This window comes from Heptranchias perlo, chromosome 20 (assembly GCF_035084215.1).
Source record: "Heptranchias perlo isolate sHepPer1 chromosome 20, sHepPer1.hap1, whole genome shotgun sequence".
NCBI lineage: Eukaryota > Metazoa > Chordata > Chondrichthyes > Hexanchiformes > Hexanchidae > Heptranchias > Heptranchias perlo.
In genome coordinates this window covers 52,643,724-52,658,101 of record NC_090344.1, presented here as the reverse complement: position 1 = coordinate 52,658,101, position 14,378 = coordinate 52,643,724, and the positions used below count along the sequence as shown (strand labels likewise).

General features: G+C 46.7%; 1 protein-coding gene across 3 annotated transcripts in view; it reads left to right on the top strand.

Moving 5' to 3' along the window:
* Positions 1–12,906, top strand: part of LOC137335889 (FHF complex subunit HOOK interacting protein 2A-like) — a 44,125-nt gene extending 31,219 nt beyond the window's left edge. For 2 of the 3 annotated variants that reach the window (XM_068001396.1, XM_068001395.1), the window contains 4 exons: positions 933–1,076; positions 6,845–6,985; positions 7,579–7,679; positions 12,007–12,906. In XM_068001396.1, coding sequence (XP_067857497.1) covers positions 933–1,076; positions 6,845–6,985; positions 7,579–7,679; positions 12,007–12,109 — 489 coding nt within the window. In that variant the 3' untranslated portion in view covers positions 12,110–12,906. Of the gene's footprint in view, positions 1–932; positions 1,077–6,844; positions 6,986–7,578; positions 7,680–12,006 lie in introns of those variants that run through there. The other variant, XR_010966534.1, reaches the window with a different exon arrangement.
* Positions 12,907–14,378: the final 1,472 nt, after the last annotated feature.

Here is a 14,378-nt window from a genome sequence, read left to right as displayed (position 1 = left end):
ACTAATATCTCTGGGATAGAAGTTACACACTGTCAGCTGGGAGGAAATTTCCCCTCTCTGCCAACATTGCAACAGCCCATCCTCGTCTTACAATCCCATCTTAAACCGTGTAGCACCACACACAGGCTTGTTGCTTGGTTGACTCTCCGATGGAATTGCTGCTGTACTAACACATCTCTTGGCACAACTTAATGCCCGCTGACCAATATCCTAGCTTAAGATTACAATGGGTTTTGCCTCAAGTGTATGCTTACAAAGAACATATCTTCGGCTTGCGTCAAAAACATGAACCAAACTCATTGAAGCCACATTGAGTTTCAGGCTATAACTGTGTTACAGAGATTTACATCAAGTCTTCACAGAAACAGGCCATTCGGCCCAACTGGTCTGTGCTGGCTTTTATGCTCCACACGAGCCTCCTCCCTCCCTACTTCATCTCACCCTATCAGCATATCCTTCTATTCCTTTCTCCCTCATGTGTTTATCTAGCTTCCCCTTAAATGCATCTATGCTATTCACCTCAACTACTCCTTGTGACCCACATTCCAACCACTCTCTGGGTAAAGAAGTTTCTCCTGAATTCCCTATTGAATTTATTAGTGACTATCTTATATTTATGGTCCCTAGTTCTGGTCTCCCCCACAAGTATGAAACATCTTCTCTGTTTACCATTCATAATCTTCAAGACCTCTATCAGATCACCCCTCAGTCTTCTCTTTTCGAGAGAAAAGAGCCCCAGCCTGCTCAATCTTTCCTGATAGGTATAACCTCTCAGTTCTGGTATCATCCTAGTAAATCCTTTTTGCACCTTCTCCAGTGCCTCTATATCCTTTTTATAATATGGGGACGAGAACTGTCCACAGTACTTCAAGTGCGATCTAACCAAGGTTCTGTACAAGTTTAACATAACTTCTCTCTGTTGCACTCTGCAGTTCCAGGGTTGCTGTGTCAATGCCAGGGAGTGGAGGTGGCCACTTGTCCCCCATTCTTTGGAAAACTGTGACCCAGATGTGATGTTTTATGAAGGTGATTTCCTGAAAGTCCTGTTTGACAGAATGGCACAGATCTTGCACCAGGTAACTCACGATACAAAGGGGACAACAGAAATGCAGAGTCTTGGATAATTGATCATCCTTTCTTTTCAGATGCGGTAGAGTGGCAGAGTGTGTGTGCCTGACCCTGGCTCACTGCACGGTGTATTCCACACCCCAACTCTGCAGCACAGTGTCAGCCGTGGCTCAGTGGTATCACCCGCCCTCTGAGTCAGAAGGTCGTGGGTTCAAGTCCCACTTCAGAGACTTGAGCACAAAATCTAGGCTGACATTCCCAGTGCAGTACCGAGGGAGTGCTGCACTGTCAGAGGTGCCATCTTTCAGATGAGACGTTAAACTGAGGCCCCGTCTGCCCCCTCACCTGGACGGAAAAGATCCCATGGCACTATTTCGAACAAGAGCAGGGGAGTTCTCCCCAGAGTCCTGGCCAATATTTATCCCTGAATCAACAGATGATCTGGTCGTTTGTCTCATTGCTGTTTGTGGGATCTTGCTGTGCGCAAATTGGCTGCGACGTTTCCTACATTACAACAGTGACTACACTTCAAAAAGGTACTTAATTGGCTGTGAAAGTGCTTTGGGACGTCCTGAGGTGATGAAAAGCACGATATAGATGCAAGTCTTCCTTTCACAGAGGCTGGGTGCATCTCCACAGGTCTGAAAGGAGGAGCAGTCATGCTGAGTGCTCTCACACTGCTCCTCGAAGGTCTCCAGTCTGTCCTTGGCTGGGAGAACTGTGTGGTGCCTGCAGAAGGAGAACGCAAAAAGCTTTTATTGATCAACATCTAGCATTTATATAGCGCCTTAAAGTAGAAAAACATCCCAAGTGCTTCATAAAGATGTAACCAAACAATTAGATGCCGAGGCAAAGGAGGAGATATTGGGAGGGGTGACAATAGCTCGGTCAGAGAGGTGGGTTTTAAGGGAGGAGTGACAATAGCTCGGTCAGAGAGGTGGGTTTCAAGGATGAGAGGGAAGTGGCGATGCAGAGAGGTTCAGGAAGGGAATTCCAGAGCATGGGGACCCAGATTGTCAGAGGGGCCATCTCCCTCTCAAACAGCTTTGGATACTGTTGGGGGAGATGGCTTATCAGGTGAAAGCAGCAAGAGCCAGGTTCGGGGCACCACAGGTGGCTCTGCTGCACAGGAGGGGAGGAAGAAGAGTGGCAGGGCTATAGTGATAGGGGATTCAATTGTAAGGGGAACAGATAGGCGTTTCTGCGGCCGTAAACGTGACTCCAGGATGGTATGTTGCCTCCCTGGTGCTATGGTCAAGGATGTCACGGAGCGGCTGCAGGGCATTCTGGAAGGGGAGGGTGAACAGTCAGTAGTCGTGGTCCATATCGGTACCAACGACTTCAGGTAAAAAAAGGGATGAGGTCCTGCAAGGTGAATTTTAGGAGTTAGGAGATAAATTAAAAAGCAGGACCTCAAAGGTAGTGATCTCAGGATTACTACCACTGCCACATGCTAGTGGGTATAGGAACAGGAGAATAGACCAGATGAGTGCGTGGCTGCAGGGATGGTGTAGGAGGGAGGGATTTAGATTCCTGGGACATTGGGACCGGTTCTGGGGAAGACGGGACCTGTACAAGCGTGACGGGTTACACCCGAGCAGGACCGGGACCAATGTCCTCGCAGGGGTGTTTGCTAGTGCTGTTGGGGAAGGTTTAAACTAGAGTGGCAGGGGGATGGGAACCTGAGCGGGGAGTCAGAAGGGAGTAAAGTTGAGAGCATCAAGAGAGGGGAAGACCCAGGGGAAATTTACAATACAAATAGTACAAACAGTTGTTCAAGAACAAGTGAAAGGGAAAAGCGTAGAGCAGCAGAAAGAAAGTGTACTTTAGGCACGACAGATAAAGTGAAAACTAGAAGGCGTAAGGCGATTAACCCAGCATCAAAGCTGAAGGTCAGGCTAGGGTGTGTGGCCCAACTAAGAGTTCTATACACAAATGCGCAGAGTATAAGGAATAAATTAAAAGAACTACAGGTTCAAATTCAAATTGGAGGGTATGACATGATAGCTATTACTGAGACATGGCTGCAGGATGGTCAGGATTGGGAACTAAATATACCGGGTTATAAAGTCTACAGGAGAGATAGGGAAAATGGAAGAGGGGGAGGAGCAGCCTTAGTGATTAGAGATGAAATCACTTCAATGATAAAGGAGGATATAACGAGAGGTAAGCAGCCAACAGAGACCTCATGGGTTGAATTGAGAAATAGGAAAGGATCTAAGACTATAGTGGGAATTGTGCATAGGACCCCTGGCAGCAGCTCTGAAGTGCTGGATTGTACAAATGCAGAGATTAGACAAGCGTGTAAGAAAGGCATAGTGGTCTTAATGGGGGACTTTAACCTTCACATAGATTGGGAAAAGCAGACTAGCAACTGTCAGAAAGGTAGTGAATTTCTTGAGTGTGTTCGGGATAGTTTTCAACAGCAGTATGTCCTGGAGGCAACAAGGGGGCAAGCCATACCAGATTTAGTAATGAGTAATGAACCAGATTTAGTTAACGGCTTAACTGTGCGTGAACATCTGTCCAATAGCGATCATAACATAATCGCGTTCAATGTAGTGTTTGAAAGGGAAAAAAGTGAATCAGTTGCTAAGATTCTAGACTTGGGTAAGGCCGACTTCAATGGGATGAGACAGAGACTGTCCACAGTAAACTGGGCAAATCTGTTAATGGGTAAAACGACTGATGATCAGTGGGAAATGTTTAAAGAAACATTGAATGTGATACAGAATCGGTTTATACCCCTGAGGGGCAAGAACTCCACTTGCCAAAAAAAAGCCGTGGACAACTAAAGAGGTAAGGGACAGTATAAGACATAAGGAAAGGGCATACAAAAAGGCAAAAAATGGCACAGATCCTGGCGAATGGGAAAGATACAAAGATCAACAAAGGGTCACAAAACAGATAGTAAGAGCTACAAAAAGAGAGTATGAAAAGAAACTTGCAAGGGATATCAAAACCAATACCAAGAACTTTTATAGTTATATTAGGAAAAAGAGGGTGGTCAGGAGCAGTGTTGGCCCCTTAAAAACTGGAAGTGGGGATATTGTCATTGACCATGGGGAAATGGCGGACATGTTGAATAATTACTTTGCGTCAGTATTTACAGTAGAAAAAGAGGATAGCATGCCGGGAATCCCAAGAAAACTAATATTGAATTGGGGACAGGGACTCGATAAAATTAACTTAAGTAAAACAACAACAATGAATAAAATAATAGCACTAAAGAGTGACAAATCCCCAGGACCAGATGGTTTCCATCCCAGGGTTTTAAAGGAAGTAGGTGAGCAGATTGCAGATGCCCGAACTATAATCTTTCAAAGTTCTCTTGATTCAGGAACTGTCTCTCTAGATTGGAAAATTGCACATGTCACTCCGCTTTTTAAGAAAGGAGAGAGAGGGAAACCAGGGAATTATAGACCAGTTAGCCTAACATCTGTTGTGGGGAAATGCTGGAGTCTGTAATTAAGGATAGGGTGACTGAACACCTCGAGAATTTCCAGTTAATCAGAGAGAGCCAGCATGGATTTGTGAAAGGTAGGTCGTGCCCGACAAACCTGATCGAATTTTTTGAAGAGGTGACTAAAGTAGTGGTCAGGGGAATGTCAATGGATGTTATTTATATGGACTTCCAGAAGGCATTTGATAAGGTCCCACATAAGAGACTGTTAACTAAGATAGAAGCCCATGGAATCGAGGGAAAAGTACGGACTTGGTTAGGAAGTTGGCTGAGCGAAAGGCGACAGAGAGTAGGGATAATGGGAAGGTACTCACATTGGCAGGATGTGACTAGTGGAGTCCCGCAGGGATCTGTCTTGGGGCCTCAATTATTCACAATATTTATTAACGACTTAGATGAGGGCATAGAAAGTCTCATATCTAAGTTTGCCGATGACACAAAGATTGGTGGCGTTGTAAGCAGTGTAGATGAAAACATAAAATTACAAGGAGATATTGATAGATTAGGTGAATGGGCAAAACTGTGGCAAATGGAATTCAATGTGGACAAATGTGAGGTCATCCACTTTGGATCAAAAAAGGATAGAACAGGGTACTTTCTAAATCATAAAAAGTTAAAAACAGTGGATGTCCAAAGGGACTTAGGGGTTCAGGTACATAGATCATTGAATCATAGAATCACAGAAGTTTACAACATGGAAACAGGCCCTTCGGCCCAACATGTCCATGTCGCCCAGTTTATACCACTAAGCTAGTCCCAATTGCCTGCACTTGGCCCAGATCCCTCTATACCCATCTTACCCATGTAACTGTCCAAATACTTTTTAAAAGACAAAATTGTACCCACCTCCACTACTGCCTCTGGCAGCTCGTTCCAGACACTCACCACCCTTTGAGTGAAAAAATTGCCCCTCTGGACCCTTTTGTATCTCTCCCCTCTCACCTTAAATCTATGTCCCCTCGTTATAGACTCCCCTACCTTTGGGAAAAGATTTTGACTATCTACCTTATCTATGCCCCTCATTATTTTAGACTTCTATAAGATCACCCCTTAACCTCCTACTCTCCAGGGAAAAAAGTCTCAGTCTATCCAACCTCTCCCTATAAGTCGAACCATCAAGTCCCGGTAGCATCCTAATAAATCTTTTCTGCACTCTTTCTAGTTTAATAATATCCTTTCTATAATAGGGTGACCAGAACTATACACAGTATTCCAAGTGTGGCCTTACTAATGTCTTGTACAACTTCAACAAGACATCCCAACTCCTGTATTCAATGTTCTGACCAATGAAACCAAGCATGCCGAATGCCTTCTTCACCACCCTATCCACCTGTGACTCCACTTTCAAGGAGCTATGAACCTGTACTCCTAGATCTCTTTCTTCTATAACTCTCCCCATGAAGTGTCATGAACAGGTGCAGAAAATAATCAAGAAGGCTAATGGAATGCTGGCCTTTATATCTGGAGGACTGGAGTACAAGGGGGCAGAAGTTATGCTGCAGCTATACAAAACCCTGGTTAGACCACACCTGGAGTGCTGTGAGCAGTTCTGGGCACCGCACCTTCGGAAGGACATATTGGCCTTGGAGGGAGTGCAGCGTAGGTTTACTAGAATGATACCTGGACTTCAAGGGTTAAGTTACGAGGAGAGATTACACAAATTGGGGTTGTATTCTCTCGAGTTTCGAAGGTTAAGGGGTGATCTGATCGAAGTTTATAATATATTAAGGGGAACAGATAGGGTGGATGGAGAGAAACTATTTCCGCTGGTTGGGGATTCTAGGAGTCGGGGGCACAGTCTAAAAATTAGAGCCAGACCTTTCAGGAGCGAGATTAGAAAACATTTCTACACATAAAGGGTTGTAGAAGTTTGGAACTCTCTTCCGCAAACGGCAATTGATACTAGCTCAATTGCTAAATTTAAATGTGAGATAGATAGTTTTTTGGCAACCAAAGGTATTAAGGGATATGGGCCAAAGGCAGGTGTATGGAGTTAGATCACAGATCAGCCATGATCTTATCAAATGGCGGAGCAGGCACGAGGGGCTGAATGGCCTTCTCCTGTTCCTATGTTCCTAGAAGAAAATGTAACCTAATAATTCTGATCTGAAACTTGTGTGTAAGGGAGTGATTCTCTGCTTCAATCAGATTTTTGTGAAAGGTCCAAATTACTGTTGATGAAATTATTGTACAAATTAATGAGCTTGTACCCAATTCCTGTCGCTGTGATTGTAATGAAGGAACTTTTCTATTTGAAATTAACAGTGTTCCCTTGATTACATTGAATATTCTCGTTAATATTTTTCCTTTCAGCCTTACGACTTGAATTTGCAGATGACGTCTGTGATTTCGAAAGTTGCTCTCTTCCCTCATCCTGACCTCCATCAGTATTTGCTTGACCCGTACATTAACCTCGCCCCTGGCTGTAAGTCTCTCTTCTCCGTCATTGTCCGAGTAAGTATTCTCATCGCATTCTGCACTCTTGGTACTCTCCTCAAATCAATAGTTAGCCTCCAGAATGGGCTCCAGTTTATACAGAATCAATAGGCGGCTGTAATGATTATAAAGAGAGTCACGTTACAACAGATGCTGTTCTGAGAGGGCAGATAGTCCATCGGTTATGGTACTGGGCTAACAACCAGCGGTCGTCGGTTCCTGGCAAACTGTGAAATTGAATTCAATAAATCTGGTTATCTCTGGGCTGGCACCAGAACAAATAACCATGGATTGTGGTAAAAACCCAACTGGTTCTCTATCCTGCCCACCCCTACTGGGTCTGGCCTACACGTGACTCCAGCCCCATCCTATGTGGTTGACTCTTCAGCCCCCACATCGCTTTCTGAGGCAACTAGGGATGGGCAATAAATGCCGGCCTTGCCTGCGACCCCACATCCCGAGAATGAATGCTGAAGGTGTAACAGTGCCGGTAGTCATCTGTCCAGGTAATGAATTGTCAGCTTCCTTAACAAGTGAAGTCATCTGATCAGAGTCTCATTGCTGATTGCTTGAGTACTGTCATGGATCTGTCTGTTCTCTGTTTGTCTCAGGTAATTGGAGATCTCATGCAGAGAATCCAGAGAATCCCACAGTTTGCTCCCAAGTTACTCCTGGTCAGAAGACAGCTGATGGGGCTGGAACCTGAAGAGGTGTAAGTTGAGTGGGGCCCTTCAGAGTCTCCACAATGTTTAATAAGTTAAACCGAGGAGCTTCTTCAAAGTCAACGTTTTTTAAACGACTGAAGTGACACCTTGAACCTTTAAAAAAATAATAAGCATTAAAATCTGGTATCGAACTTTGCATTAAAATGAGAGAAGAGTTTAGCTTGTACTTGTTCAAAAGTTACAGAACATTTGAGTTTATTTATTGGACCAGGACATAACTCTCTGATGATGAGGATTTCTTTGAAATCTCTACAGAGAATATTTTGTCTTTGTGATAACCTTGGGTATACTAACTTGTAGCTGCTTATCAGAGTTTGCCCTCAATGTGTGACAAGGAGAGGCAGGGTTTTTGTAACACACGGGGTGGTGTAAAAGAGCAGAATTCTTTTAGAAAGAGACATAAGAAACAAAATGGAAAGGTTTTCAAAATATCAAGATTTTCACAAATGAAATGAAGGGGACGGCTTTTGAGCTCATTATCAATGACCATCCCTCCTCTTTGCCCTGACCTTGTCCTTTCTATTACCAAAGGGCTGTACCCAATCCAGCTTCATGGGGCTTCCCTTGTGTGGGTCCACTGTAGTCAGCACTTCTCCATCAAGGGCTTCCAACCCCTGCATCGTTACCTCTCATCCACCCCCTTTGCCCCTTACTCTTCCTCACCTATCTCTTGCCCCTCAACAATGTCATCCGCAGGCACTGCATCAATTTCTATATGTTGGTGACACTCACCTCTATCTCTCCAACACCTCCCATGACCTGTCTGACGTCGTTATGGCTGAGTCAAAACTTCCTCCAATTGAACATTGAGAAGACCAAAGCACACTCGAACCTCCACTCTCTCGCTCCAAGCTAAGCTTGCTCACGTTCTATTCATCTCCAAGAATGCTGCCTTCCACCTCCGGACCATTGCTGGCCTCCATCCCACAGCCGCTGAAAGCCTTCTCCACATTATTACCAACTCTACACTCAATTTCTCCAATGTCTTCCTTGCAGGGTTCGCATTCTACAACCTGCATAAGCTCCAACTCAGCTGTCCCTCAAAGCATCCTATTGAAAATCCTCATCCTCAAATCACTCCACGCCATGGCCCCTCAGCCCCACTGCTGCAATCTCCAAGCATCACATCCTCTCCCACACCCTTCAGTTCTCTGACTCTGGCCTTCTGTGCAGATCTCCCGCCGCCTTAGCCCTAATCTGTAAACCCCTTCCCTACTCCACCTCCACCCCAGTCTGTAACACTGTAAACCCCCTCCCACCTCCACCTCTCTCCCAGTCTGTAACACTGTAAACCCCCTCCCTACTCCACCTCTCTCCCAGTCTGTAACACTGTAAACCCCCTCCCTACTCCACCTCTCTCCCAGTCTGTAACACTATAAACCCCCTCCCTACTCCACCTCTCTCCCAGTCTGTAACACTGTAAACCCCCTCCCTACTCCACCTCTCTCCCAGTCTGTAACACTGTAAACCCCCTCCCTACTCCACCTCTCTCCCAGTCTGTAACACTATAAACCCCCTCCCTACTCCACCTCTCTCCCAGTCTGTAACACTGTAAACCCCCTCCCTACTGCACCTCTCTCCCAGTCTGTAACACTGTAAACCCCCTCCCTACTCCACCTCTCTCCCAGTCTGTAACACTGTAAACCCCCTCCCTACTCCACCTCTACCCCAGTCTGTAACACTGTAAACCCCCTCCCTACTCCACCTCTCTCCCAGTCTGTAACACTGTAAACCCCCTCCCTACTCCACCTCTCTCCCAGTCTGTAACACTGTAAACCCCCTCCCTCCTCCACCTCCACCCCAGTCTGTAACACTGTAAACCCCCTCCCTACTGCACCTCTCTCCCAGTCTGTAACACTGTAAACCCCCTCCCTCCTCCACCTCCACCCCAGTCTGTAACACTGTAAACCCCCTCCCTACTCCACCCCTCTCCCAGTCTGTAACACTGTAAACCCCCTCCCTCCTCCACCTCTCTCCCAGTCTGTAACACTGTAAACCCCCTCCCTACTGCACCTCTCTCCCAGTCTGTAACACTGTAAACCCCCTCCCTCCTCCACCTCCACCCCAGTCTGTAACACTGTAAACCCCCTCCCTACTCCACCCCTCTCCCAGTCTGTAACACTGTAAACCCCCTTCCTACTCCACCCCTCTCCCAGTCTGTAACACTGTAAACCCCCTCCCTACTCCACCCCTCTCCCAGTCTGTAACACTGTAAACCCCCTCCCGACTCCACCTCTACCCCAGTCTGTAACACTGTAAACCCCCTCCCTACTCCACCTCTCTCCCAGTCTGTAACACTGTAAACCCCCTCCCTACTCCACCTCTACCCCAGTCTGTAACACTGTAAACCCCCTCCCTACTCCACCTCTCTCCCAGTCTGTAACACTGTAAACCCCCTCCCTACTCCACCTCTCTCCCAGTCTGTAACACTGTAAACCCCCTCCCTACTCCACCTCTCTCCCAGTCTGTAACACTGTAAACCCCCTCCCTACTCCACCTCTCTCCCAGTCTGTAACACTGTAAACCCCCTCCCTACTCCACCTCTCTCCCAGTCTGTAACACTGTAAACCCCCTCCCTACTCCACCTCTCTCCCAGTCTGTAACACTGTAAACCCCCTCCCTACTCCACCTCTCTCCCAGTCTGTAACACTGTAAACCCCCTCCCACCTCCACCTCTCTCCCAGTCTGTAACACTGTAAACCCCCTCCCTACTCCACCTCTCTCCCAGTCTGTAACACTGTAAACCCCCTCCCTACTCCACCTCTCTCCCAGTCTGTAACACTGTAAACCCCCTCCCTCCTCCACCTCTCTCCCAGTCTGTAACACTGTAAACCCCCTCCCTCCTCCACCTCCACCCCAGTCTGTAACACTGTAAACCCCCTCCCTACTCCACCTCTCTCCCAGTCTGTAACACTGTAAACCCCCTCCCTACTCCACCCCTCTCCCAGTCTGTAACACTGTAAACCCCCTCCCTACTGCACCTCTACCCCAGTCTGTAACACTGTAAACCCCCTCCCTACTCCACCTCTCTCCCAGTCTGTAACACTGTAAACCCCCTCCCTCCTCCACCTCCACCCCAGTCTGTAACACTGTAAACCCCCTCCCTCCTCCACCTCTCTCCCAGTCTGTAACACTGTAAACCCCCTCCCTCCTCCACCTCCACCCCAGTCTGTAACACTGTAAACCCCCTCCCTACTGCACCTCTCTCCCAGTCTGTAACACTGTAAACCCCCTCCCTCCTCCACCTCTCTCCCAGTCTGTAACACTGTAAACCCCCTCCCTCCTCCACCTCCACCCCAGTCTGTAACACTGTAAACCCCCTCCCTACTGCACCTCCACCCCAGTCTGTAACACTGTAAACCCCCTCCCTACTCCACCTCTCTCCCAGTCTGGAACACTGTAAACCCCCTCCCTACTCCACCTCTCTCCCAGTGTGTAACACTGTAAACCCCCTCCCTACTCCACCTCTCTCCCAGTCTGTAACACTGTAAACCCCCTCCCTCCTCCACCTCCACCCCAGTCTGTAACACTGTAAACCCCCTCCCTACTGCACCTCTCTCCCAGTCTGTAACACTGTAAACCCCCTCCCTCCTCCACCTCTCTCCCAGTCTGTAACACTGTAAACCCCCTCCCTACTCCACCTCTCTCCCAGTCTGGAACACTGTAAACCCCCTCCCTACTCCACCTCTCTCCCAGTGTGTAACACTGTAAACCCCCTCCCTACTCCACCTCTCTCCCAGTCTGTAACACTGTAAACCCCCTCCCTACTCCACCTCTACCCCAGTCTGTAACACTGTAAACCCCCTCCCTACTCCACCTCTACCCCAGTCTGTAACACTGTAAACCCCCTCCCTACTCCACCTCTACCCCAGTCTGTAACACTGTAAACCCCCTCCCTACTCCACCCCTCTCCCAGTCTGTAACACTGTAAACCCCCTCCCTACTCCACCTCTCTCCCAGTCTGTCATACTATAAACCCCCTCCCTACTCCACCTCTCTCCCAGTCTGTCATACTATGAACCCCCTCCTTACTCCACCTCTCCTCCCATCTTTTAAAAGCATTTTTGAATGGCATCTTGTGACCAAGCTTCTGGTCATCGTGCCCGACACTCACAGCTTGGCTGAATGTCCATTCCTTTTCTCCTCGTACAGGTAGTGGCAGGGAATTGCGGAGTGAGCTGGGCCGTGGTTACTGAGGGGATTAAGAGTGAGAATTGGACTGGCTGGATAAGATTTTGCAGTCCTTTACATTTCTAGCACCTTATTCAGATGTTAACAAAATGTTTGTGTTTCAATTGTGTGAACTTTTTCCAGAGTGGATCATGCTACGCTACTGAAGGGTGTGATTGTCCTGGAGGAATTCTGTAAGGAACTGGCTGCAATATCGTTTGTCAAATACCCGTCGGAACCGGACTAAACCCAGATTGGCAGGAAGCCAGGCCAGACTCTCTCAGTGCCTTTTGTCAGGAGAAGACCATTGAACTGTGACACTGGACATTGCCCAAGGTCCATTGTGTGGGCTTCCAGTGCTGGAACTACATGCATATCAGTCCCAATTGTATTCTTTCATTTTATGTTTAGCAGTTGAACGCACTATCGCCTTTTCGTCACGGTGGAGATTTTTGTAAATTTTCCTTCTCCTCTCCCTCCCTCCCTCCCTAAATTTGAGCTATGAATTTGCACCTTTGAATGAGTGTGAGATGTGTTGCCCTGGGGTTAATGACCTGTTCCTAATCCTGTGTCAGAGCAACTTGATTCAGGTACGAATTTTCGCCAACAGCAAACATGAGCCTCAGGTACTGAGCTGTGCTCCTCACAATCCCCTCCTTTCCCCCCCTCATCCCACATATAAGTGGGAGCTCCCACTGCGAAAAGACAAGGTCAGGGTAAGCAAGGTGTAAGAATATTGTCTGTCTCTGCTTCCAAATAATTAATTGTGTGAAATGCTTTGAACATTTGGAAGTGATTGGGGGCTTTATAAATGTAAGTGTTATTTATGTCTAATGATGAGATGATGATGATGTGAATGTATCCTGGGGTTCTTGTATTGGTGTGAGTTTGTATTGTTTGTTGATAGCCTCTAATATAACCAGATGGAAATGGCAGCCTTTTAATGAGGGCTGCTTGATGTATAAAAGAATGTCTCCCTCCAAATTGGGGGAATGGTGTAATCAGAGCCTGTAACATTATTAAACAGGAAAAGAATGAAATGTCCATCAGACTGTAGACACATTAATTGTGTTATTGTAAGTCTGGGTTAAACAAGGACAAGAGAGCTTTCCTTTAACATTCTCACTCCGGTATTGTTAGGGTCCTGCGCTATGTCACCCCACTTACCTCATGTTCTGGGGGTTCATGTAAGGCTCAGGAAGGTGAAACATTGTCTTAACCTGCAAGTGATATGAATGAGGTTATAAAGTAATGTGTAAAATTCCTTTGTTATTGTTGACCAGTTGTCAGTGTTGCTGGTTTTCAAAGTGACATCTCAGCAGACCCAAAACAGTGCAGACAGCACTGTGAACCAACCAGGCGCTGTCTAAATGCATTTTACACTAACTACTCAACTTATTTCCCACTTCATGAAAAGCCAGTTATAATCCCACCATTCCTGCAACCACTTCAAAAACCAATTGTAAACTGTTGCTAGTGCAAAATGTTTGGTGAAGCTGCTTTTAATTAGTCTCTGGAATCTTGCTCTGTCATAAATTAATCCATGTAAAATGTCAGTTACTTGTGCAGTGCTGTTAGAAGTTCTTAGGTTGAAATTTTATGCATAATCCACACAAGTAAATTTAAGGATTTGATCAGCAAGCGTTCTGAGATGGGAACTTTTCTCTCAGAGGTAACTCTCTGGTCTCGGAGTCAGAAGATCGTGGGTTCAAATCCCACTCCAGAAACTTGAGCACGTAATCCAGGCCGACACTCCAGTGCCAGTACTGAGGGAGTGCTGCACTGTCGGAGGTGCCGTCTTTCAGGTGAATCGTTAGTGATGCCCCTTCTGCCCTCCTCAGGTGGAAGTAAAAGATTCCACTGCACTAAACAGGAGGCTAGATAAGAACATAAGAAATAGGAGCAGGAGTAGGCCAATCGGCCCCTCGAGCCTGCTCCGCCATTCAATAAGATCATGGCTGATCTGGTCCTAACCTCAAATCTAAAATCATGTCCAATTTCCTGCCCGCTCCCCGTAACCCCTAATTCCCTTTACTTCTAGGAAACTGTCTATTTCTGTTTTAAATTTATTTAATGATGTAGCTTCCACAGCTTCCTGGGGCAGCAAATTCCACAGACCTACTACCCTCTGAGTGAAGAAGTTTCTCCTCATCTCAGTTTTGAAAGAGCAGCCCCTTATTCTAAGATTATGCCCCCTCGTTCTAGTTTCACCCATCCTTGGGAACGTCCTTACCGCATCCACCCGATCAAGCCCCTTCACAATCTTATATGTTTCAATAAGATCGCCTCTCATTCTTCTGAACTCCAATGAGTAGAGTCCCAATCTACTCAACCTCTCCTCATCCCCGGGATTAACCGAGTGAACCTTCTTTGTACTGCCTCGAGAGCAAGTATGTCTTTTCTTAAGTATGGACAGGAATAATGCAGGTTATACTGAGCCACGTGCAGGCTGACACACTTTGGCTGCTCAAAGTCCTTCAGCACTCGGCCTTTTATCAACACACTGCTACTGACAC